Here is a 27,014-nt window from a genome sequence, read left to right on the forward strand (position 1 = left end):
GACTCATTCCATTGATTTTACAACCAAAACTGGGTAAACATACCCAATTCAAAAACCTCTGCCCCAGAAAATAATCTCAAATATATCTTCTTGAGCAAAGGTGGGAGAATGTTCATTATGGCATTCTTTGTCAAAAGAAATTTAAAACAACATAAACGTTGGTCAACATGAGTGTGAATAAAAAATTGGAGGCATATTCAGACTATGGAATATGACACAGCAATGCAATGAAAGAACTAGAACCATTACGTATTATTATAGATAAATCTCGTGAACTTAATACAAAGCAAAACAAGCAAGCTGCAGAAGAATACATATAGCATGGTATCATCTGCAGACACTTTCTGAACATACAAAACAATACTATATATTGTTTAGGGATACATTTACACATGAGGAATAAAACATAAAGGTATGCACAGGGAAAAAGGAAAAATACCACAGAAGAGTATTAAAAAGCAAGTGAAAAGGTAAAGTCAAGTGAACAACTAGATACTTAAATTATTCAAGGTTGACCATCTTCAAAATTAAACTATTGCCTCCTGGGGCAGCAGCTCCCTTCCAGGCATAAGGCTGAAAAGAGAGGTTCAGCCTGCCAGCTAGAGACTAAAGCCACCAAACCGAGATCAGTCTTCAAAGCCGACAGCACTCATCTTTTAAAACTGTTCCACTTAGTAATCAAATACACTGGGTATCTATTTTTAACTAAGTAATGAAATTCAGAACATGGACAAAAAAATGCAACAGGTAGTTGTGGGAGGATGAGATGTCACAGCAGATGCCCCAAACACAGCCATGTGCCAGTAAGGTTGAGTCACTGTGACGTGCTGAAAAAAGATATTAAGCTGCCACAGGTTGCAGCGAGCCCTCCCTGCTTTCCTCTCAGGCATCATTCAGAATGCAGAACACTTAGACATCTTCAAGATTAGTAAATCACTAAAAGAGACAAAATACAGCATCTTATGAATAACACGTTTGTGATCAAATTAACACAGGGCAGAGAGCTAATAAACGTTCAGTAGGCTCATGGAATAATGCCCTAACATTAAAAATTCCTCCAGGTCTCAATATATATTCCACCTAGAAGAGTAAAGCCAGTGCTATGACACACTTCACCGTAATCTCGAAAAAGTCAACTCATTTGTCAGGGAGTGTCACTTAAAAGGACTGTATGTAACAGAATTTAAGTGATCAACTATCAGACCAATAAACATGTTCCTAGCCACAAGTCCAAACTACTCTGATTCCCAAACTGAGCAACTTCTCTGGGAAAACATCTAACCCATTCACTCACTCAACCTTTACTTACTACACTACATGGGAAAGGTGCCATGGTAGACCTTACGGAGGCATAAAAATAAATTAAACAAGAATCCTGTCCTTAATACTGACAGCCTAACAATGGAGTTTAGAAACACACATAATCTTAGATAAGGTAGAAAGATTTAGTTGCCATAAGAGAAATAAAGATGAACTGCTATTATAAAATTTAAAAAAATAAAAAATAAAAAACTTACTTTGCATAGATTCCCGCCTAACTATTCCTTCTGTGAGTCAGACCTAGAATACAGATACTCTGGTACCTCATCTCTTCAAGGGCAAGTAACTATATATGGTAACAAGACTGGTTCTCGTGACCTCTAAAAATCAGTCTCCTCTTTTTATACCTTCGGTGTACACTGTGTTCTATAGGATATGTGCCATTTGAGTTAATAGAAATTGCAAATGTGGATCGCAATTCTCATAACTGAGTGCTGCTAATCTAAAAGAAAAGGAAATGCCAAAAGTCACACACACATACACAATTCTTTTCTCTAACTCTGCCATTATTTTGCTATAGAAACTTGAGGAATTCACACTTTGGGTGATGGAAGGATTGAGGAAAGAACTGTTAATGAGCTTCAAGAGAACTTTCATGAACCTTTCAGCCAAGTACTACATAAAAGGCGTCAATAATGCTCTAGATTAATAAGGCTTTTCACATCACTTTATGTGTAGCAGCTTTGTTAATGTGGGTAGAGGTATTTTTACTCCTTTTTTAAATCTAATGAAAGTAAATTCCATAAATACTACACGTCATTAAATGCCACTTCAAATATTTTTCACAGAGCTAGTCCAGACAGGGCCAAGTCTAGTGGATTCATTTCAAATTGATCATCAGATCCACTGTTTGCACTTAAGATACTCAACTAAACATTCAGGAACTTTTTTTTACAAAAAAAGAAGTAAAGTGACTTTATGTTACTGAATCCAACTCTTCTCTCAGAATACCAATAAAAGAGCAGGAGTTCAGGTTTATATTTTATACCATCTTACATAAACCAGTCCCCAGTCCTCTGGCCATCAGTCCCCTGGCCATCAGTCCCCTATCATGTCTTCAATATCTCTGAAAAGAATGTTTGTGACAAACTAAAGAAGACCTTTTTCCGTGTGCTATCCATTCAAGCCAGTAAACATCCCTGGTACACAGGTTTGTGTTTTTAATGACAACTTCAATGAGATATAATTCACAAACCATAAAATTCACCCTCATAGATGCATAAATCAGTCATTTTTGGTATATTTACAGAGTTGTATAACCATCCCCACTAACTAATTTTAGAACATTTTCATCATCCCAAAAAGAAACCCCATATCCACCCATTAATTAAGTTGAAGGTAATACCAGATCTTTTAAAAAGCAGCCTACCATTCCAATGAAATGTCCAACTAACCTAGTCTTCTCCATCTTACTACCTCATGTACAGGTCTTCAGCTTGTTCAGAAAACAGCAAGATTTGAAGAAGGCAAAAACAAAAGAGCTTAAAAAAAGAAAAGCTAAAAGAGAATCAAAAATGTAATATTTCTAGTAAGAAAATGCTCAAAAAATGATAGGGATATGCTTAAAAGCCAACTTGACAGAGTTCCCAATGACGAAGGCTACAACAATTGAGCAAACAAAATAAATGAAGACAGTATCTGCATTATAACCCCCAAAATAAAATAAATACCCCAAAACTCATACTGATCCAAATAAATAAATGAATAAATAAATAATTGGGGGGGGAGGATGGCACTTCTTCACAGAAGAATTCAAATTACTAAATGTGGGAGGAATAGGAAAATTAAAAATCACTCTTATACAAGAATCACAGTAACAATTATTGCCGGCAAGAATCATTAACGGATGTTGAAATTAACGGACAAAAGTATGATGAGAAACAGAATATCTGCACAGTCTCAAAACATCACTCCACAAGACACTTACTAATTACAAAGGGAAAATCAGTTAACTTTACAGTGGAGAAACCTGGTACACACAATCTTAACCAACTAGTCAAAGTTAATACACCAGTAACTAGACACATGAACAGCACGTACTCCCTGATTTGATGCACTGAAAATGGTACAATATCGCTTCTGTAGTTTTCTTGGGGTAAAAAATAAAATGTGTTTCTCACTCTAATAAAGGGAAAACATTAGACAACTGGTATTGAGCAACATTTCACAAAGTAACTCATCTGTGCTATCTTTAAAAGCTTCAAAATCATGAAAGACAATGAAAGACAGGCACTGTCACAGGTTGGGAAGACTAGAAAGACATGACAACTAAATGCAACTTGTATCCTGGATTGGATCCTGGACAGAAAAAAGGATATTAATGGGAAACTGACAAAATTCCAATAAGGCTTACAGAATAACTATCAGCATGTAACAACATTAATTTTCTGTAATATTTTTGTAACTTTTAAGTAAATGTATTTCAAAATAAAAAGTTGGGTTTTTTAATGCAACATTTCTAGGCATGAGATATTACTGTTTCAACTCCATTGTGAAAAATGACTCTTTTTTGGCTGGCTGTTATAATTTTCCTATCAGAAGAGACTATCAAACAATGTCAGATTCACAATCTCAAATCCCAACTCTTACAGTGCATACAGAATTACAGAAGACACAGCAAGAAAACAAGTCAATGATGAAAAACACACTTGCTAAAAACCACATGGCACACTGTTAACAAAGAGATATGCCGGTTAAGAAAAAAAAAAAAAAAAAAGAAGAACATTGTGATCACAAAGCAATGGCCCACAACACAAATAAAACAACTTCAAACATAAAATGTCAAGAACTGGACAAAACCAACTCAATCAACATGTGATGTCATGACTTGAGGAATTTCTTTGGTGTTCAATTGTTACAAGTCTGGTGAGAAAGGTTTGTTATTAGGTAAAGGTTGGATGGGTTCTGGTACATACCCTGATTTCAAGTCAGTTATCCTCAAGCAGTTTGTAGCATCCAGTCCCACTTTCCCATTGCGGACCACGCTAGATATGAATGGGGAAAGCATTGGAGAAATTCGGTTCAAGGCCACTTCTGGAGACATTTTAACTTGACTTGCAAATCACCACTGAAAGGAGAAGGAAAGAATGGTGATCAGAATATCCAAAGAAACGAGATATAACAAGCTTCCTGGAAACTGGCACAGCACACAGAAGTGTCTCTTACATGATCCCTCATTTCCTATCTTAACGGCAGCTTCTTCCAATGACCCTCCAGAAGAACCCATCTCCCTACTGCTCACCTACTCAGTACATAGACTTTTCAGAAGGAGCAGCAACCCCTGAAATCCAATTTCCTCCCCCTTTCCAAAGCCAATTTCTACGCTGCCTTACTGTGCTTAAAAGCTGTCCACTCTATTTTACAGCTGGCAGGTCCTACTTTAGTTGAAGCCTCAAGAAGTCTTTACTGACAATCCTCTCCCCCAACACACAAAACACAGACACCACTAGGTTAGGAATCCCTCCCTCTGTGTCCCCACAAAGAGTAAGAACTTGACTGATAAAACTTTGTAAAATTCTAGAAGAAGCATAACCTACTTGTAATTGTTACTTACTAGAAATTATTTACTTCTGATACATCTCTCTTAATTACTTCCCCTCCACAGTGTATTATAATTACCTGCTTAGTGATCTCTCCCCTTCAGAACTGTCTTGAATCCCTAGTGTTTAATGAAAATACCTAGCACACACTAAGCACCCAATAAACATCTTTTAATAAATACATGAATAAGGAGACAAGAGCTAGATAAATATTTAGGTATGCAGAGAAGATATTAAGAAAAATTTGGTAGAAGATAGCATATCTGAGATGTGGCAAAAATCTAAACAATTAAATCATGAAAACACATACCTATCCAGATATTAAGCTACACAAACTAATACAAATCTAAAAGTTTTTGACTTTAAGGCACTAAGAAGTTCTTAGACTTGAAAATACAAAAGTAAAACCAATAAACCATCTCTAAATTACTTGGAAACCCATGGGGCTGGAGGAGGGAGTACATGAATTCCTCTTAATAGATTTCTAAATGAAAGCCTCCACTTTCAGAGGTGAATAAGTCAATTCAAATGATCATTTTCTTCCTTGATCTGAAAGGATAATCCCACATCAAAAGCAAATTAATTTCCTGCAAGTTACAATTACAAGTAAATGATGTTCTCATTCTAGTTTTCATATATTATGCCATAGGAGGATTTACAGCCCCTGCTAAATGTTGAAAAGTAGTACCTGTTTTAATCATTTCATAGTAGTAACAAAGGGCAGGACTGCATGATCTTTCAAAAAATAATAACAGTGTGACCCTACACAGTGATGACACCCAGAAGTACCTCTGAAGCAGAAAAAGCTTTATCCTTTAGTACTCAAATCATCCTTTCTGCAAATATAAAACAAGCTCCTCTTCTGATCGCTTAACAGAAGATCCCCCTCCACCATTCCAGTATGTCATCACAAAATAAGAATAAACATCTAGGGACTTCCTAGGTGGCGCAGTGGTTAAGAATCTGCCTGCCAATGCAAGGGACACGGGTTCGATCCCTGCCCCTGGAAGATACCACACGCCGTGAAGCAACTAAGCCCGAGCGCCACAACTACTGAGCCTGTGCTCTAGAGCCCATGAGCCACAACTATTGAGCCCGTGTGCCACAACTACTGAAGCCCAGACGCCTAGAGCCCATGCTCCGCAACAAGAGAGGTCACCACAATGAGGAGCCCACGCACCACAATGAAGAGTAGCCCCACTCGCCACAACTAGAGAAAGCCGGTGTGCAGCAACAAAGACCCAACACAGCCAATAAAATAAATAAATAAATTTATTTTAAAAAAAAAGAATAAACATCTAATGCACTGTATTATCAGTCATAAAAATCATGTACATTTTTATAACACTTTATCACTTATAAAGAGTTTCCATATATATTAGTGCAGTTGACCTTCACAACTCTGGATGGTAAGGCATATATGAGAATTCCCATTTTACAGACAATATGAATAACTTTCATAATTTGTCTTTGAATAGTATACTAGGCCATATTATCACTTTGAAGTCTATTTTTTCCTATTCTGCAACATTTCCACTTTTATTTCTACCCATTGATGTCACAGTTCTTGAAAGGATGCTTATCTAGATCATATGCAAAACAGAAATACTCATCTTGGAAAAAGCAAAAGGACCTTACCTACATTACAAAATTATTCTTCCATGTATTTTCCCACAATACCTGTTATTAATTTACCTCTCATTTCTATGAAAAAGGGAAACAGAACCAACAGATTCTGAAAATTTAGAGTATCAGGCACTATATTACCCATCTCTATCTGTAATTTCATTTACTTCCCAACAACTACCCTGTTCTCTAGTTAATATTATTGTTCCCATTTCACAGATAAGAAAACTAATGCTCGGCAAGACCAAGTAACTTGCTCAAAGTCACAAACCTAGCAAGCAGAAGGATCAGAATTCAAACTCAGAGCTCTCTCAAAAGTGCACTATACCCATCTTCTTTTCAAATAAACATAACTTCAATCACCAAAGAGAAAAGCATCAAAGTGAATTTGTTTTTTTTTAAAGCATACATCGAACAAAACTTCATGAATTTAAACTAATGGTTGCCTGACAACTGGAAAGAAATTAGACTACTGTTGGCCTACTGCTAAAGCCGGCCTGAGTGTTTCACTAGGCAAGAACTAAAGGGAGCAAACCTACTCCAGAAACCTAACTATACTTAAGACAACACCCCATCTAATTCAGCAACTGTCATGACCTCAGAATGACACTTGAAGGAATGAATTTGTCTTTGTTTCCAGAACAGCCATAATACTATCTTTTGACAGTGCAAGATTTCATGCAGCATTAAAATGTTTCAACCGTAGATGTTGTGACTTCTCTAAGGAAGAGCAAAAAGAAAACCTGACTCCAAAATCAGAGGTCACCGAACAGCCAGAAATGATGGTTCTTTGGCTTCTGCGCCAGGGACACGGATGAGAGATCATCCCCCAGTAGTAGCTTTTACTCATCAAAGCACAATAACAGATCCCAGAGAGGCAAAAATTTACAGTGGCCAGCCTCCCTTGAATGCTAGTTGTGTAATCTCTATTTCCTGGTTTTGACTACAGCATACAGAAGGAAAATGCAGAAACAATTTTTACAGGGGTCTGCTGCCTCAAGATAGGGTCACGTGAGGTCCTGTGATGGGCAGTCTGGGGAATACAAAGACGTCTAAAGCATCGTCTAGTTTCTTGCAATTAAGATGGGATGACAAACGCGGAAACATGTGCCCAGCTTACGTCATGGAACGGAAAGGGGTGCCGTCCTGCTGTGTCACGTCGACGTCATACAGCGCACGAGGGAAGTTACACGGGGGAAGCAATTTCTCCAAGGGGCGACATTCAAGAAAAACAAATCGGCTTAAATCCAAAGAATGACCACCCCGCTCTAAAAGGGGACATCTAAAAGGGGCGCTCTGCCTTCTCCCAAATTGTATGATCCCATGAGGCGGGAAGGAGGAAGGAGTCTGAGCTTATTCAGGGACCAGGGGGCGAGCTAGGTGTGGAGTCAGCAGCCTCTAGCCTTGGGGGGTCGTTCTTGAGGGGACCAGCGTGATGGGGATGAGCAGGGCATCTTTGGAACAGGGGCCTTCTCTATAGGAAGAGAAGGCGCGCCCTGGGCATATTTAAACCACGGTCCTCAGCGCCACCTGTGCGACTCGGGATCCAACCTCCCCGCACCAGCCCCAGTCCAGGTACCTGGAACTTAGTCCGATCGGTAACCGGCGACTACGTGGGGTACAGGTTACCCGAGCGCGCCCCCGACCGACGCACCAACCTGCGCGCGCACCGCGGGCCGGATGCGTGCGCGTCCCCGGACGTCCCGCCCCGCCCCGCCCCTCTGCGGCCCAGGAGCCGGGCGGCGTGCGCGTGCCCGGTCGCGCCAAGGCCGGGCGCTCGGAAGGGCGTCCCCAAAGTGCCTGAAAGTTCCTTTCTCCGCGCCTGCCTCGTCCGCGGCGAGCTGCGCCGAGTCTGGAACGATTGGCGGGGCTCTGTCACGAGAGGCTGTGCAGGGAGGCAGTTCCTGGAAGAACAGGGGGCAGTCGGTGGGCGGGGTTATTTCGGGCATCCAGGTGGGCGACCCGCGCGGGCGTCCGGAAGGCCCGCGTCGTTAGGGAGCATGAGAGCGGCGTCCGTGGTTACGGGGCTGGGCAGAGGTTAAAGGGCAGCCTCCAGGTTGCAGAGCGCCGACTTTGAGAAATGGCCGCGTCTGGGGAACCCGGGAGGCAGTGGCAGGAGGAGGTGGCGGCGCTGGTGGTGGTGGTGGGCTCCTGCATGACCGACCTGGTCAGGTTAGTCCGGAGCCAGCACGCAGAGTCTGCGGCTCGAGCGAGTTGCGGACTCTGCTCTCTCTGCTCACTGCCTTGGCACTGGGGCTCTGGGGATGGAGAGTGTTGATGTTTGGTGTGAGCTCCAGGTTTCCTCCGCCCGCAGCGCACCTCGATGGGGTAGAAGAGGCCGGGTTTGAGTGTAAAGGTAACTGTCACATGAGGGAACGTAAAGGCCTCGGGGTGGTGAAAGGTCCAGTGTACCTAGCAGCACCTCCAAGGATCTGCTCCTGTTTTCTTGACCAGGCTGCTGAACTCTCCCCTGGCTAGCCATGTGCCTTTGGTCAAATCATTTTACCCCCGAGAATGTACCCACCTCACAGGGTTGTTTTGAAGACTAAATGAAGTAAAGTGTTTTGAGCTATAATACTATCCAGGTTGGGTACTATTCGTGTGAACGTGTATGAAATGAGTGGAGCAGAGGTCAGAATTTTAGGCGTTCATCTTTCACCGTATTGATTGTTGGTTTTCCTGCATTTCACATTTACAGCTTATTTTTAAGTATTAGTGTAATTGTAGGTTACCTATGGCAAACCAAGTGTGAGTCAAAATAAAAACTTGTAAACACAGTATTTACAACCATAAAAAAAAGTGATCAAACAAAATATGCTAGATGAAAATAGATTTTTTTAATGAAAATGGATTTTTTGATTGTAAAAATAATGTTTACTTATTGTAAAGAAAAAAAAACATATCTCAAGAAATCCTACCTTTCAGGTTGCTTCAGTTTAATTTTTTGGTGAGTGGCTTTTCAGATATAATGCTATTTTTATATTATAAAAATGAAAAATGATAATACCACAGTAAGACCTTATCTGTCCTGCAACCTTGCTTTTCCAAAGGATAGCCAAGAACCTGGAAATATTAAATAAAAAGCCCTTGGAAAAATGAAAATAAGTCACCAAATCCCTGCACTAAGCCACCTGTGTTCTACTTAGAAAATAGTTTTAGGGTCTTCACATAACCAACTTAATCTTACATTGCTTAAAATGCTTATAAGCTAGGTTATCAAGTTTCCAGACCAAGATTAGAAAGGAGAAGAGACTGCAAGGGGCAGGTATAGTAATTACCAAAAACCTGAAAGTGAGGAGAGTGTATCAATAAGCAACAAAAGACTTTTAAATGCCAAGAGCCTGGGGAATTCCCTGGCGGTCCAGTGCTTAGGACTCTGCGCTTTCACTGACTTGCGCCCAGGTTCGATCCCTGGTTGGGGAACTAAGATCCCACAGGCATGCAGCGCCAAGAGCCTTTATTTTTCTGCAAATATTTGAGCTACCTTGTGCCAAGACAGACTTGCTTCCTTTAGTGACAGAACATAAAGTTCAACCTCGTTCTGGACATTTGGGGAAAAGGCCTATACATCTTTCTCTAGAGCTAGAGTCAGCGAACCTTTCTGCAGAGGGCAAGATAGTAATTATTTTAGGCTTTTCAGACCACATATGATCTAGGTCACATATTCTTTTTTTTTTTTTTAACATGTACAGAATGTAAAAAACTTCTTATCTCCTGTGCCTTACAAAATCAGCCTGCAGGCCATAGTTTGCTGACTGCTGTCTAGAGCATCACTGTCTGACAGCTCACTATAGTAATTGATGTTACTAGTGATAACTCTTTTCAAGAAAAGGGAATATGGTTATTATTCAATCTTATATAAAAATGGGGCACGTGTTTTTAGAAATAGTTCCATCAAATATATTTAAAGTTTAGTTACATAAGGGAATAAGCCTTTAGATGTCTAAAATAATTCACTCCTTAGAAAATCCATCTAGCTAAAATTTTACCATAATTCTATAGGTGAAGTACAGAAGAGAAAGAAAGCTAAATAAGTTTCCCATGCACCCTGCGTGAATAAGGATGTCAGGGTTAGAATTCAGAGTCACCTTGTTAAACTAAGTCAGAGCTTTCTATGAAGCTTGACCATCACACATGAAAGAGAATTATAGTACTTTCTAAGATGAATACTCTTAACTTTGGGGAGGGTGTGGTCTCAGATGCCCAAGTTAGCAGGATTTAAAAGCTTATTTCAGAGTTAGAGGAATTTAGAGATTATTTATCCCAATCCTTCAGTTTATAGGTGAGTAAAGTTAGGTCCAGAGATGAAACGCTTACATTGTGGATAACGTTTCTAAGTTCTCTTCTCTTGCTATTTTCTTTCCTGTATAAGATATTCAGGTTTCTAGTCTTCACATGAATCACCAGTAAAACTTTTATTCCCCTACAGACTCCCACAACTTTTCTAATAAACTTTTTCTGATTACTTCTGCCTCTGAAGATCTTTACAAAATACCTAAGTATAGGATTTTTATTTAAAACCCTGCATCCATGATAAACTTGGGTCCAGCTTTGCTGGTTATTTTATGGTACATATCATGATTCTTTAATTTTCTATTGCTTCTGTAACAAATTACCACAAACTTAATGGCTTAAACAATACAAATTTAATACTTATAGTTCTAAAAGTCAGAAGTCTGACACAGGTCTCCCTGGGCTAAAATCAAGTTGTTTGTAGGACTGCGTTCCTTCCTGAAGGCTGTAAGGGAAATCTGTTTTCTTGCCTTTTCTAGCTTCTAGAGGCTGCTCACATTCTGGCTCATGGCCTCTTCCTCCATGTTCAAAGCTAGTAATGGTCAGTGAAGTCTTTCTCAGATGACGTCACTCTGACACTCACTCTTCTGCCTCCCTCTTCTACATTTTAAGAACCCTTGTAATTTCATTGGGCCCAAACAGATAATTCAGGATAATCTCCTTATTTTAAGGTATCTCATTAGCAACCTTAATTCCCCCTTGCCATATAACATAGCATATCCGCAAGTTCCGGGGATTAGGATGTGGACATCTTTGAGGCAGGGTGAGGGTGGGCATAATTCTGCCTACTACAGTGATTAAACTTAAAGCCAAAAAATCTTATAATACTTAGAGCTTGGAGGATCACTGAAGCCTATCAGTCCATCCTCCATATTTTACAGATGAGGTAATTAAGAGAGGTTAAATGACTCACCCCAAATCATACAGCCAGTTAGTGGGAACACAGTTTTCTCAACCTTTATCTTCCCATTATATCACTGTACCACTAACTCTCACTGGTATTTATTGCCCTTTTCATCTACAGTTCATTTAATGGCTCGTAGTCTGTGCTTTCATTAAGTGTTGACTTTGTAAGCTGGCAAGGAATAACAACTAAGGGTTTATAATTTTCAGATCTAAAGATATCTTCATTACTGTTCCTTACTTTCTTTTTTTCTTTTTTTTTTTCTTTTTTTTTTTTTTTTTAACTGTTCCTTACTTTCTATCTAAGTTTAACCATAACCAGCCTGGACACCCATGCCTATGCTGTAGAATCACTTTAGAAATAAAACTACTTCAGTAACTAAGCTCTCCTGGATGGCATCCAAGTCCAACTCACTTTATATATTACATTACTGTATGCCAGACACTGCTAATTCAACCAGGGAGCAACTTTGTTCATTTCTAATTTCAGTCCACTATGAATAGTAAGCTCTGTGTACTAATAATTTTTAAAAATCATTAGCTCATCCAAAATGGCAAACAATGAACATTATTTAATACCCACCTGTATTTATCATTATTCTTTTCCTTCTTGACAATTATCTCTGAAGTTCCACATTGCAAAGATCAGAGAAATCAAGTCTATTCTTGTGGAAAATTAAGTCATATTTCCTCCAAAGACAGATTCCCATGAAAACCCAACAACAGATGAATTTTTTTAGACGTTAGGCTCATAGACCTTGGTTAATCATGCTTTCACTAATCCTTATTTATGACATATATCACCCATTTTTTTAATTATTCATTCGGCAAATATTTATTGATTTTTATACCATGTGCTTCTGCACTTTACCAAGGTGCAGAGGATAACAGCAGTGAAAAACACAGCAAAAAATCCTTGCCTCATGGAACTTACATCCTAGTGGAAGAGAGACAATATCAGTAGAAATAAGTAAAATACATCCTCTGTTAGATAAATGCTAAGGAGAAAAATAAAGCATGAAAGGGGGATGGAAGTAGTCATTTTAGATCAGTGGCCACAGACAGCCTCACTGAGAAGGTGATTTGAGTAAAGCCCTAAAGGAAGAAAGGAAGCAAGCCATACAGATAACCAGAAGAAGAGCATATACAAAGGCCCTGAGGCAGGAGCAGACCTCCTCTGATCAGTGAACTACAAGGAGTCCAGTGTAGCTGCAGGAGAAAATAAGGGAGAAGGGAGGGTAATTGATGGTTAAAGGACACTGGGTCCTACCTTGGATGAAATGAAAAGCCAGTGGAGGGTTTGAGCAGAGAAGTGACATAATATGACCCACAAGGGCAAAAACAGGGAGACTAGTTCAGAGTTAATTACAATAATCCAGTCAAGAAATTATGGTAGCTTGAAAACAGTGCACGTGGGGAGAAGTGAGCATCTTCTGATTATATTTTAAAGGTAGAGCTGATGACAGGATTTGCTGAGGAGTACGAGATAGGTCAAGGATTACCCCAAGTCCTGTGCCCTCTGCAAGTGGAAGGGGAAATTGGCGCGTGCTAAGATGCAGAAGGTTGTGATAGAGCAGGTTGCATAGGGAGAGGGCAGTATCAGGAGCCCTGGCGGGACGTGTGAGGTTTGAAGTGCCTGTGAGACATCCAGATGAAGCGGTCAAGAAGACAGATATATGAGTTCAGAGTTCAGAGGAGAGATCTAGCTGGAGATATAAATCTGAGAGTCGTCAGTGTATAGATGGTATTTAAAGCCATGAGACAGGATGAGATCACTGAGGTTTGCACTCCGAGGCCACTGCAACATTTGGAGGATCCGTTTTACATAATTTATCTCCTGTCTCCCGTCTCTCTGTACCCCTAAAACTTGCTTTGAGACATGCTTAATACAAACCCATGTTTACATTTCCATGGCAATAGACTATGATGTCAACCGAAACCCTATGTTATCCTTTTACATGCTCCAATTAAAAGTGATGGCTGGAGAGATAAGGCTCACGTGCAACCAAGCATCTAAATTTAATCCTTGGCAAGTCAGGCGATGATTGCTTAATTCTCAAAAGATTTTAATTGGTTGGTGGCATAAGTGAATTTAGAAGCTTTTAGATCCAAAGTGGATGAAACGTTGAACTTAGGTTACTTTTATTTAAAAAGGCCAAAATTTTATACTGTACCAAGAGAACGTTATATGTTTTGACATATTACAGTACCCTCTAACCTACCTTCCACCAGAGGCCTCTTGACTTGTCATATTTAGAACAGAAAAATCTCTGGCAGTCACATTTTCAGGAAAGTAAAAGCCAAAGGAATGTTGGTCCAAGAAGTATCGTGCATTCCCAATATCAGAGGAATATAATATCATCATTATTCTTTCTGCTCCTTAAATTGGTCTTGAAAGTTGCTTATCAGTTACAAATCAGTTTTTCAATTAATATTTCATTAAACATGTTTCTATCAACTGAATTCCCTAAATTCAAAAGAAACCATTCGTGGGAAATTTCTAATTTTGGTCCCTTCAAAGAAAATATATGTTAAAGGTAAATTATATATGACCAAGAAAGAGCACCTATTGTTTGGTATTACTAAGTAGTCCCTTTAGTGACCACTTCGAGCCCTAGTGTCTACATTGTAGGGAGAGCAAGGTGAGGTGGGCTTTGTGATGAATGTTGCTCCAGTATTTTGATTACTTGTATATAATATTGAAATACTAAGACTGTGCTAAGTGCTAGGGATACTGCAATTAGTGTAACATAGTCATTGCTCTTGAGGAACTTATAGTCCAAAGAAGAAGGCAGACGCAAAGATAGATCTTTGTAGTATGGTATGCTGAATACCTGCAGGTTCTGTGGGAGCACAGGGGAAAGGTCCTAGATAAGATGCCTCCTGAGCCAAATCTTGAAAAATAAGCAGGTGCTAATACAGGAAGGAAAAAAGAAGAAGAAGAGGGATTCCATTGTGGCCAGTTGGGATGAACACGCAGGAGTGACGTCATGGATGTGGGTGTGCGTGTGTGTGCGCGGGGAGCGCACCCGCTGGGTCCGCGCACTGTACACCGATCATCAGAAGCAAGGTGTCAGTAAAGGGCCTCATCAGCCATGCTGAGGTGCTTGGGTTTTATTTTGTAGGCCCGGGAGCCAGTGACGGGTTCAAAGCATAGGAATGACACCCTCAGATGTGTATTTCACATAGCTCTCTCAGTGCCCAAGGCAGATGCAAAAGAAGGCATTGTTTTGAAGACATCCAAGACATGCTCCTTGAAGACAGAGAGACCCATTTGAAAGCTAAAGCAGTGGTCTTCACGAGAGCTGATGAGGGCCTGAACTAGGACAGCAGGAATGGGGATAAAGAAGAGGGGAAAGGTTAAAGAAATACTTAGGGAATAAAAGAGTTGAAAACATCTGTTAAGTAAAATGGGCATGAGTCAGGAATCTGCTTTCTGATCCTTTATGAGCAAACCCTGTTGCTGACAGTTAGCTTTCCCAAGACTTGGAAAGTGGAGTTCTTGAAAAGAATCTCATTTTGTGGAACAAAAGAATTCATGCTTTGTAGCAAGGGAAAAAGTATATTCCTTAAAAATCAGAATAAGTATTATCGAATAATTAAAAGGCAGTCAAATCCCCTCTTGGGGGGGAAAATCCTAAATTTGGTTTTGAGATTTAAGAAAAAAATATTGATGTGCTTTTATCATTGTAATGGAGAAATTAATGGCAAATTTAGCTCAAGAAATTCACAACTATTTATTGGAGATAATGAAACTAAGACAGAAGATATTAAGTACACCAATACTCTTAGAAACTACACAAACTCCACTACCCATGTAACAAAGATATTTATTATGTAGCAAAGGTGTGGTTAGGAAACTTAAAGAAATATGGTGAAACTAGAGACTTTAGAGTGGGAAAGAACCTTGAGTTCATTTTTGTTTTCCACCCTTATTCACTTTAATTATTGGAAACAAGCCTGGGAAAAATCAAGTGATTTGTCCCCAGCAAATACCTGTTAAGGTTGGAGCCACGATTAAAACTTATATCTCTTGACTCTCAAACACTAACACATAACTGTGAAGGTCAGAGTAGCATTTCAGAAGTTTGACATATATTTTCAAGAGATAAGAAGGTGTTGAAAAGTACTACTACGGAACATTTTCCTTGGAGGGAGAAAAAGCAAATTAATGCAATTATCTGTATCAGAGGACTTAATATTGTCCTTTAGAGGGTTTTTTTTTTCCATATTTTTTTATTGTGGTAGAATACTCTAAACATAAATCTTATTATTTTAACCATTTTTAGTGTACAATTCAGTAGTATCAAGTACATTCACAGTCTCACACAACCTTCATCACCATCCATTTACAGGATTTTTTTTTTAAGATACAGAAAAATCAAAATCTTTTATTTCCTCTTGCCTACAACAGTCTTTGCCACCCTGGCTGCAGCAGGGAACATTTAAAAATAGGGACACCATGAGGGGAACAAACTGTATAGCACAGGAACTCTACTTAATGCACTGTGTTGTCTTAAATAGGAGGGAAGTCCAAAAGGGAGGGAATATATGTGTGTGTACGGCTGATTCGTTTTGCTGTGCAGTAGAAGCTAACAACATTGTAAAGTAACAATACTCCAATAAAAATTAATAGTAAATAAATAAATAAAAATAGGGTCCCCTGCCCCACCTGGTTGATTTCTTCCAGCTGGACAGAGTCCCCTTTGGGGATTTTTGGATTATTTTCTAAATTTAATATGCATCAGGGTTGAGAACCACTAACTGAAAAGGACAATAGTTTTAAATTTCTCACCTTCCCAGACTGAAACTCTGTACCCATTTAAACAATAACTTCCCTTCCCCCCTCATCCCAGCCCCTGGCAACCACCATTCTACTTTTTCTCTATGAATTTGACTTCTCTAGCTATCTCATGTAAGTGGAATCATACAGTATTTGTCCTTTTGTGACTGACTTGTTTCACTTAGCGTAACATCTTCAAGGTTTATCTATGTTGTAGCATGTGTCAGAATTTCCTTTTTAGGGCTGAATAACATTCTGCTGTGTGTAGGTACCACATTTTGTTTACCCATTCATCCACTGATGGACATGGGATTGCTTCCACCTTTGGGCTACTGTAAATAATACTAGTATAAAACATGGGTGTACAAATATCTGTTCAAGTCCTTGTTTCCAGTTCTTTTGGGTATATACCCAGAAGTGGAATTGCAGGATCATATGGTAATTCTGTTTAATTTTTTGAGGAACCACCATATTATTTTTCCATAGCAGTTGTACTTTTCCTTTACGTATCTTGCATTTCTTTTTAAACTGTCTGCTCTTCATCTTACCCTCCTTTTCCTATTCCAGTTTATTGTGTGAGATTTTTTATTTTGTCTCTTATTTTTAGGTCTTGCTAGTAATCCCTCTTATATGTCCTCTTGTGCAATTATGCATCCCCATGTGCATGCATACGTATTGTAAGTACATGCTTGTTGGGGGAGAGGGGATGACTGTGCAGAAGTAGGAGCTCAGTAAACCTCATACTTCATCCCCTGCCCCCAAACTCAGCAATAGCATTGCTGTTGCCATTGTATTCCTGGGAGATACCACATTTATTGATTCACTGTCCTAAAGTTAAACCTTTAAGTTGATTCCATTTGCTATGATAAACTTGTTTGAACACTTACCTTTTGGACTTGTGTCTTTTTCCTTCGGGAAATTCATAGAGGTAGAATTTCTAGATCAAGAGAAATAACATTTTTTTAAAATTTTGTACTACATTGCCAATTTGCCTTCATAAAAAGAGTGTTCTAAAATACACTCCCACTAACAATGTGAGAAACGCCTATTTCCTAGAAAACTAACCAACACATTGCCGGTTTGAAAGGTGATAAATGTTATCTCCTGTTTTATTACTAGTGAGATTGAGTATTTTCTCAGAAGTTTGTTGGTTTGTATTTCTCTTTCGAGAACTGCCTGTCCATGTGTTCTTTGTCCATTTTTCTGCTGGCCACCCCTTAAGATTTTAAATGAGAGTGTTCAGAGGCAAAAAAAATTGTGAGGAGTCTACTATTAGAGTTCTTTCTGCAGCAAAGGAACTAATAGTGTAAAAGTGAAAGTACAGCCATAAAACTGACTCCAGCTAGCATAAAACAGTGTGGAAATGAGAAAGAAAAAGCTCTCAACACTGGCTGCCAATTGCAATCAGTTAAACCAGACTTCCAGGGATAGGGCCCAGGCATCAATATTTTTTTTAAATAAATTCCTCCCATAGATTTTAATGTGCCACCAGGGTGGGGAACAAGCTATTTAGCAGTAAAAACAGGAGCTGTGAAGTAGTGTGACTGTGCACAAGACCGTAGTAATTTGGAGAAATTACCATTTGAGAGAATGAGGATGGGGTTATTCCTGACCCTGGGGTGTTATACTTGGCACAGATGAGTACATCATTTTTTTTTTTTAGGCGCTTTATTGGAATATAATTGCTTTACACTCTTGTACCAGTTTTTGAGGTACACCAAAGTCAATCAACTGTATTTATACACATATCCCCGTATTCCCTCCCCCCCTGCGACTCCCCCTCACCCTCCCCATCCCGGCCCCCTAAGGCATCACCCATCATTGAGTTGATCTCACTTTGTTATACAGCAGCTTCCCACTGGCTATCTGTTTTACAGTTGGTAGTATATATTTGTCTATGCTACTCTCTCACTTCGTCCCAGCTTCCCCTTTGCCCCCCGCCTCCCCAACCTCGTGTCCTCCAGTCCATTCTCTGCATCTGCATCCTTATTCTTGCCCTGTCACTGGGTTTATCAGTACATTTTTGTTTTTTTTTTTTTAGATTCCGTACATATGAGTTAGCATACAATATTTGTTTTTCTCTTTCTGGCTTACTTCACTCTGTATGACAGACTCTAGGTCTATCCACCTCATTACATATAGCTCCATCTCATTCCTTTTTATAGCTGAGTAATATTCCATTGTATATATATGCCACATCTTCTTTATCCATTCATTTGTTGATGGGCGTTTAGGTTGCTTCCATGAGTACATCAATTTTTAAGCGGCACCATACCTGGTTATACAGTCTCTCAGCTGTGATAATACAAAGTGTTAACTCCTGATGCATTGGTCACATGACACTGTCCAGTGGATATCAGTTCTTGAATTAGGTGAGTTCTGCTCAGGACAGTTACCTCCTAGTTAAGTGTCTGGCTCGTCCCCCATCTTGACAGTGAGCATGCAGTGTTAACACCTGACTGTAAGCTCAGTGAGGACAGGGTCTGCATGTCCTCAGAACCTCAAGACAAAGCCTGGACTATAGTAACATAATAAATGTGTGCTGACAGTGGCCTGAGTATCCCAAAACGGGGTACCGAGATAATTCCAGTGTATTTCTTCCATAGGTATACTAAGTCAAAATTTGCCTCATTGGATATAATTTTGATCACTTGTTAGTATTGATATTTTCCACATAGTGATGAGTTACCCTTTTGTTGTTTGATCTTTAAGGAACATACAACAAAAATCATAAAGGAAGATTTCTTTGAATTGTGTGAAGTTCTTATGACAACTGAGTATGGTCTTAAAATCTTCACATGAACATTTTAAATATCTTTACCTTTCTTTACTTCACAGTTTTTATAATACTAGCTTGACTTGGGGCATTTCTTGTATATCTGCAGAAGGCAGCTATAAATTATCTTTGCATGTGTATGGTCGACTTGTTTTCTAAACAAAACTTGGGGGGTTTGTTTAGAGTTTGGGGTTTTTTTGTTTGGAGGTGCTTTGTTTTGTTCTTAGTTTGTTTCCCAGATATATCACATATTAGATACTGGCTTTTCCTCTGTGGTCAAATTTTTTTTCTAATGCAATTCTTCCATAATAGTGCAGAAACTAACTTATGCAACAGTTTTTAAGTGCCTTTTACATATTTTACATCTGGATTTTTACCACTGGTTTAAAATGTTATAATCCATAGACTGTGATAGCAATACAGATTTTTTTTTTCTAAATTAGAAGTCTTCATTTCCAAGAGAGAAATAACAAATCTAAATTTTCAGTTACCTGTTTTCAAACAAGTACAGTTGACCCTTGAATAATGCAGCTGTTGGGGGTGCCAACCCCCTCACGGTCAAAAATTGACAAAGAACTTTACAGTCGCCCTTCATATCCACAGTACCACATCCATGGATTCAACCAACCACGGGTCTTGTAGCACTATAGTATGTATTTAGTGAAAAAAATCTGGCTATACACACAGTTCAAGCCAGTTGTTCGAGGGTCAACTGTACTCTGCCAAAAATGGTAAAGAAACTCGACTCTCAAGTCCTTCAGGCTGTCTTGATAAAAATTATAAGCAGCTCTTTGGTACAGGCATACCTCATTTTATTGCACTTCACAGATAATGTTTTTCACAAATGGAAGGTTTGTGTCAACCATGCACTGAGAAAGTCTATCAGCGCCAGTTTTTCAATAGCATTTGCTTACTTCATGTCTCTGTGTCACATTTTGGTAATCCTTGCAGTATTTCAAACTTTTTCATTATTATTGTATTTGTTATGGTGGTCTGTGATCCGTGACCTTTGATGTTACTATTGTAATTATTTGGGGCACCATGAATCACGCCCATATAAGACTTCAAACTTAATAAGTGTCTTGTGTGCTCTGACTGCTCCAGTGACCGGCCGTTGCCCCGTCTCGCTCCCTCTCCTCGGGCCTCCCTATTTCCTGAGACACAATAATATTGAAATTAGGCCAATTAATAACCCTACAGTGGCCTCCAAGTGTTCAAGTGAAAGAAAGAATCACACATCTCTCGGTTTAAATCAAAAGCTAGAAATGATTAAGCTTAGTGAGGAAAGCATGTCGAAAGCAGACACAGGTCGAAAGCAGAGACAGGTCGAAAGCAGAGACAGGTCGAAAGCTGGTCCTCTTGCGTCAGTTACCCAAGTTGTGAGTGCAAAGGAAGGGTTCTTGAAGGAAATTAAAAGTTCACTCCAGTGAACACATGAATGATAAGAAAGCAAAACAGTGGTACTGCTGATGTGGAGAAAGTTTTAGTGGTCTGGATGGAAGATCAAACTAGTTACAATATTCCCTTAAACCAAAGCCTAATCCAGAGCAAGGCCCTAACTCTCTTCAATTCTGTGAAGGCTGAGGGAGGTGTGGAAGCTGCAGAAGGAATGTTTGAAGCCAGCAGAGGTTGGTTCATGAGGTTTAAGGAAAGGCACCATCTCCAGCACATCAAAGTGCAAGGTGAAGCAGCAGGTGCCGATGTAGGAGCTGCAGCAAGTTATCCAGAAGATCCAGCTCAGATCAGTAATGAAGGTGGCTGCACTGAACAAAAGGTTGTCAATGCAGACAAAACAGCCTCGTATTAGAAGATACCATCTACAACTTGCATAGTTAGAGAGGAGAAGTCAATGCCTGGCTTCAAAGCTTCAAAGGACAGGCTGACTCTCTTGTTAGGGGCTAATGCAGCTGGCAACTTAAAGTTGAAGCCAGTGCTCATTTACCATTCTGAAAATCCTAGGGCCCTTAAGAATTAGGCTAAATCTATTCTGCCTGTGCTCTGTAAATGGAACAACAAAACCTGGATGACAGCACTTCTGTTTACAACATGGTTTACTGAATATTTTAAGCTCACTATTGAGACCTACTGCTCAGGAAAAAAAAATTCTTTCAAAATATTCCTGTTTGTTGACAACGTACCTGGTCACCCAAGAGCTCTAATGGAGATGTACAATGAGATTAATGTTGCTTACATGCCTGGTAACACAACATCCACTCTGCAGCCCATGGGTCAAGGAATAATTTCTACTTTCACATCTTATTATTTAAGAAATACATTCCATAAGGCTGAATCTGCCATGGAATGATTCCTCTGCTGGATTTGGGGAAAGTTAATTGAAAACCTTCTGGAAAGGATTCACCATTCTAGATGCTATTAAGAACATTTGTGGTTCATGGGAAGAGGTCAAAATATTAACATTAACAGGAGCTTGGAAGACGTTGATTCCAACGGCATGGATAACTCTGCCGAGGGGTTCAAGACTTCAGTGGAGGAAGTAACTGCAGGTGTGATAGAGACAGCAGGAGAACTAGAATTAGAAGTGGAGCCTGAAATGTGACTGAATTGCTGTAGTCTCGTGACAATACTTGAACAGATGAGGAGCTGCTTCATACGGGTGAGCAAAGAAAGTGGTTTCTTGAGATGGAATCTACTGCTGGTGAAGATGCTATGAAGATCATTGAAATGATAAAGGATTTTGAATATTACATAAACTTAGTTGATAAAGTAGCAGCAGGGTTTGAAAGGATTGACTCAAATTTTGAAAGAAGTTCTACATGGGTAAAATGCTATGCAACAGCATCACACGCTACAGAGAGAAATCATTCATGAAAGGAAGAATCCATTGATGTGGCAAACTTCACTGTCCAATTTTAAGAAATTGCCACAGCTGCCTCACCCTGATCAGTCAGCAGCCGTCAACATCGAGACAAGGCCCTCCACCAGCTAGAAGATCATGACTTGCTGAAGACTCAGATGATGCTTAGCATTTTTAGCAATAAAGTATTTTTTAATTAAGGTAGGTACGTACGTTGTTTTTTTAGACGTAAGGCTATTGCACACTCACAGACTACAGTATAGTATAAACATAACTTATATGCATGGGGAAACCAAAAAATTCATGTGACTCGCTTTATTGCAATATTCACTTTATTATGCTGGTGTGGAATTGAACCAGCAATATCTCTGAAGTATACTTGTACTTTTTGTTGTTGTTGTTATAATTTAGTTTTCATTACTTCCTAAATACCATTATTATGTATTCTTTGATCCATCAACTTAATTCCTTCTAAACTCTAAGGAAAGGAACACCATTATTTGGTCTTTCCACCCTACCATCTTGGTTCAGCTTGCAAGACTCCAATATTCTTCAAAAGTACTGCTACCAGAAGTTAATGAGAAATTATAAAAACATGAAATATAAATAATTCCAAGGGACATTAAGTACATTTGTACATAATATCTTATAATGGGTTTTGGAGTCAGACCAACCTTGGTTTGAATCCTGGCTTTGGCATCTTTCACTTAGTGAACTTGGGTATGTTTTTTAATCTAATTCTCATTCTTCTTATCTGTGAAATAGAGATGAAAATAATGACCTTGTCTTGGCATTACTGTAAGGATTAAGTGACTTAGTGGTCATAAGGTGCTTAGTGCAGTATTTGTCTTATGACAAGCACTCAAGAAATGGTATCTGGCACTATTAATGTATTTATATTTTAACAACTGTTTATTGGACACTTGGTGTGTACAGGCACAGTCTTAGGCCATAGTGATACAGAAGCAAATGTGATACAGGCAATGAAAGAAACGTGCATAGATTGCTAGGGAGTAGAGGCAGGGCAACTAACCCACACGGTTATATTCGGAGTCCTAGAGGAAGTAATATCTGAGTTGAATTTTAAAGGACGCATATAGATTAGCTCCAAAAAAAAGCAGGGGAAAGAAATTTCCAAGCGTAGGGAATAGAATATGTAGAGATTTAAAATACAAATAATATTTTAAGAATGAACACTTCTCTATTATGACATTGTAGTAGAGGCCACCACTCTCCCCTGTAACATCACTTAGTGCCACAGTCAAAAGAAGTAGAAGGATGCAGTGAACTGTAAGTCTTTTTTTAATAAAGAATTTGCTATTTTTTATGCTCATAAAAATAATGTTAAAGATTTCTGTTATATCTACTGAATGTCCAATATTATAGTCAAATTGAGAAAAAAATATCTAAAATATATAAAGAACTCATACAACTCAAAGCAAAAAAAAAAATCCAATTAAAAAATGGGCAGAAGTTCTGAATAGACATTTTTCAAAAGAAGACATATAGATGCCCAACAGGTACATGAAAAGATGCTCAACATCACTAATCAGGGAAATGCAAATCAAAACTACAATATATTATCATCTCACACCTGTTAGAGTGGCTGTTATCAAAAAGAGAAAAAATAAGTGTTGGAGAAAAGGGAACCATTGTGCACTGTTGGTGGGAATGTAAATTGGTACAGCCATTATGAAAAACAGAATGAAGTTTCCTCAAAAATATTAAAAATAGAACTAACAATGTAAGGGTTCATTGATTCATGAATGAATAAAGAAAGCGTGGTGTGTATATATATATATATATATATATATATATATATATATATATACACACACACACACAATGGGATATTATTCAGCCATAAGAAAAAAAGAAAAATTTGCAACAATATAGATAGACCTGGAGGGCATTATGTTAAGTGAAATAAGTCAGACAAATACCTTTTGATATCACTTCATTTAAAAACTAAGCTTATAGATACAAAGAACAGACTGGTGGTTGTGGGGGGTGGGGGTCGGGGGTGAGTGAAATGGGTAGAAGCTCAAAAAGAACAAACTTCCAGTTATAAAATAAATAAGTCACAGGGATGTAATGTACAACAGTGTGACTATAGTTAATACTACTATATTGCTAAGAAAGTAGATTTTTAAAGTTTTCATTTAAAAAAATTGGGAGAAAGTTGGCTGCCAAAGAAAGTAGCATAGAATGGTTTAAAGGCCATGGTAGTGGAATCCTAAGTCCAGAATTAAAAGTTAGACTCATCTACCTAACAGCTGTGTACATAGCTACATTACATTGATAAGCCATTACTTTTTTGAGTTCTCGCTCTCTTCCTAAAACAGAAATGATGATAATGCCTACCCTGACCCATCTTACAAATGTATCGTGAAGCTCAAATACAATATAATCAGTTCTGGATTATTCGTGATGATGGGAATGTGAACGAAGCACAAGCACTGAAAACCAAATGTAATAGATAAATTAAAATTTGTAATAATTGATTACAGAATGCATTATTTTTTGAATGCTGATTTAGCCTTCTAATCATATTTTGCTTACGATAAAGTTAATTCTATCTATATTTCTTTTACCTACACCAGCAGATGGCAGGAAGAAGTAGCCAATTACAATGTGGTAACAGAAGTCATTTGAAATTTTAAAGTTTACTATAGTTAATTGGCAAAATAGAAAATAAAATATTGGTTTATACTTATTTGTCACTATCATACTTTGCTTGTCTTCCTCAATGAAGTACAACATTTTTCATCAGGAAGTTTGATAAATGCTTTAGTCTCAACAGTTCATCCTTGCTCCTTTTTTCCTGCATCCTGATTTTCCCACATACCTTTATACCATCCTATAGTTGTCCAATCCCCACTCACTAGTCCCGCATACACATATACATGTATTTCTCCTGCCCTCTTCTCTTGCAACTTGCAGTTCCAAAATGAGAGCTCATTCTGCGCCTCCCTAGCCAAGCGTTTATTCTTTCTCCAGGACTTTTCTCAGCTGGGAGTAAGGAGGGGTGTGTGTGTACGTATACATACATATGTGTGTATATATATAATTATTCAAAAAGATTTGTTGACATTAGCTGGTATTTTAGTTTTTAGATATATTTTTAATACTTTGAACTATATGTCTCTCCTGGTGCCTTCTGTACTCAGTCCTCTGTCCCACGTTGGAAGAATGAAGAAGGATGTGAGGCTATTTTGTCCCTGTTATTCTGACCATATTTGTTTAATAACCATTCTACTCGGGCTACAGTCACATACAACACTTTTGCCCTGCTCTCACCTCATCGTATGATTTATTATGTATGTGAGCATCTGTCATCCCAACTAAGTGTCTTTTAAGGTGTAGACCATTCATTCAAAAAATATTTGCTTCTGACCATATTATAATAACTAGTACCAGACTTACCTTCCCACCATAAACAAGTAGAAAATGGGACAAAACATATGAAGCAACTGTTTCTGATATTGGACAACAGGTGTTATCCAGAAGAGAAAGGAAACAAACAAGGTAAGTCCTGGAGGCACATTACTCACCATGGTACAGAGAGGAGGAGCTCAAGAAAAGCACAGCTGCATCAGTGAGTTGAGAAAACCAAGTTCGTAACTTAAGGAGACTACAGTGGCTAGGATTTATGGGAACATATACTGGAAGAGAAGGAGCTAAACAGAAAAAGGTCCAGAAATCTGCAAAGGAGTCCCTTGTTTCTGTTGCTAAATGCTAAATGGACATACATAGAAACTCCACAAAGCTGAGGAACTACTGGAGAGCTCAAAGCTGAATACATCCCAGAAATTATACAGGAATGGGAGGTGTTGAGTTTTATCCAGCCAGAGACATTGTTGAACCCCTGGAGTGTTCAGAGAGATCCAAGAAAGACCACAATTTAGTAGAAGAGGTAAACTTGCTCTAAAGTAAAGGCTACTCTAAACTCACGCTAACAACTCTCAAAAACAGTCCTCAAAGGCTCAAACAGATCCACAAACTAACTACCTGAGAAAGTTCAACCCTTTGGAAAAATAAAATTAAGACACTTAATGATGTAACATTTGCAATGTTCAGCATTCAATCAAAAGTTATTAGACATGAAAAGAGTCAAGAAAATGTTATCCATAACCAAGAAAAAAAAAGTCAATCAAAACCAATAAAGAAATGAGAGAGATGATGGAATTAGCAGAGAGGGCTTTTAGAAGAGCCCTTGTAAATATGCTCAGTGATTTAAAGAACTTGAACATAGGAGAAAAGTGGAAGATGTATAAAATAACCAAATAGAGATTTAAAAATGAAAATGAAAGATGCAATATTTGAAATGAAAAATTCACTTGATGGGCTTATCAGCAGAGTAGACATTACAGAAGAAGGGATCACTGTACTTGAAGACAGTGAATAGAGATTATCTAAATTGAAGCACAGAGGGAAAAAATGACTGAGCAAAATGCACAGAGACTCTGTGATGTGAGACAAGCAGTCTATCATGTGTGTAAATGGAATCTAAGAAGAAAAAAGTGGGAGACACAAAAAGTATGAAGAAACAATGGCTGGATTTTTTTCAAATGTTATGAAAAATATAAACACATAGATCTAAGAATTTCAGTGAACCCTAAGCAAGATAAACATAATGTAAACCATAGCAAAGCACACTCTAATCAAAGTCCTGCAAACCAATTATAAACAGAAACTCTTAAACACATTCAGAGGGAAAAATACACATTACATAAGGAAAACAAAGATTGATGGCAGACTTCTTATAAGAAACAATGCAAGCCAGAAAAAGAAAAATGAAATCTTTGAAGTACTGGAAAAATAACCTGTGAACATAAAATTCTATATCCTTCAAATATGATGGGGAAATAAAGACAGAAAAACAATAGCCAAGAGAATTTATCACTAGAAACTTGGACTACAATAAATATTGAAGGAAGTTCTTTAGGTGAAACCAAA

The 27,014-nt window shown here is 38.5% G+C and overlaps 2 protein-coding genes across 8 annotated transcripts in view; one reads left to right on the forward strand and one right to left on the reverse strand.

The window, feature by feature from the left end:
• The window catches only part of BABAM2 (BRISC and BRCA1 A complex member 2), a 407,317-nt gene extending 399,136 nt beyond the window's left edge, over window positions 1–8,181 (reverse strand). The window contains exons 1-3 of one of the 3 annotated variants that reach the window (XM_057743697.1): window positions 8,065–8,181; window positions 7,606–7,691; window positions 4,236–4,387 (exon numbers count right to left, since the gene is read on the reverse strand). In XM_057743697.1, the coding sequence (XP_057599680.1) occupies window positions 4,236–4,363 (128 nt within the window). In that variant the 5' untranslated portion in view covers window positions 4,364–4,387; window positions 7,606–7,691; window positions 8,065–8,181. The remainder of the gene's footprint in view (window positions 1–4,235; window positions 4,388–7,605; window positions 7,692–8,064) is intronic. The other 2 variants (XM_057743696.1, XM_057743695.1) reach the window with 2 other exon arrangements.
• Window positions 8,182–8,528: 347 nt separating this feature from the next.
• RBKS (ribokinase) overlaps window positions 8,529–27,014 on the forward strand; it is a 99,570-nt gene continuing 81,084 nt past the window's right edge. For 4 of the 5 annotated variants that reach the window (XM_057743699.1, XM_057743698.1, XM_057743701.1 and 1 more), the window contains exon 1: window positions 8,529–8,657. In XM_057743699.1, the coding sequence (XP_057599682.1) occupies window positions 8,566–8,657 (92 nt within the window). In that variant the 5' untranslated portion in view covers window positions 8,529–8,565. Of the gene's footprint in view, window positions 8,658–8,718; window positions 8,842–27,014 lie in introns of those variants that run through there. The other variant, XM_057743703.1, reaches the window with a different exon arrangement.

This window comes from Hippopotamus amphibius, chromosome 7, assembly GCF_030028045.1.
Source record: "Hippopotamus amphibius kiboko isolate mHipAmp2 chromosome 7, mHipAmp2.hap2, whole genome shotgun sequence".
Lineage (NCBI taxonomy): Eukaryota > Metazoa > Chordata > Mammalia > Artiodactyla > Hippopotamidae > Hippopotamus > Hippopotamus amphibius.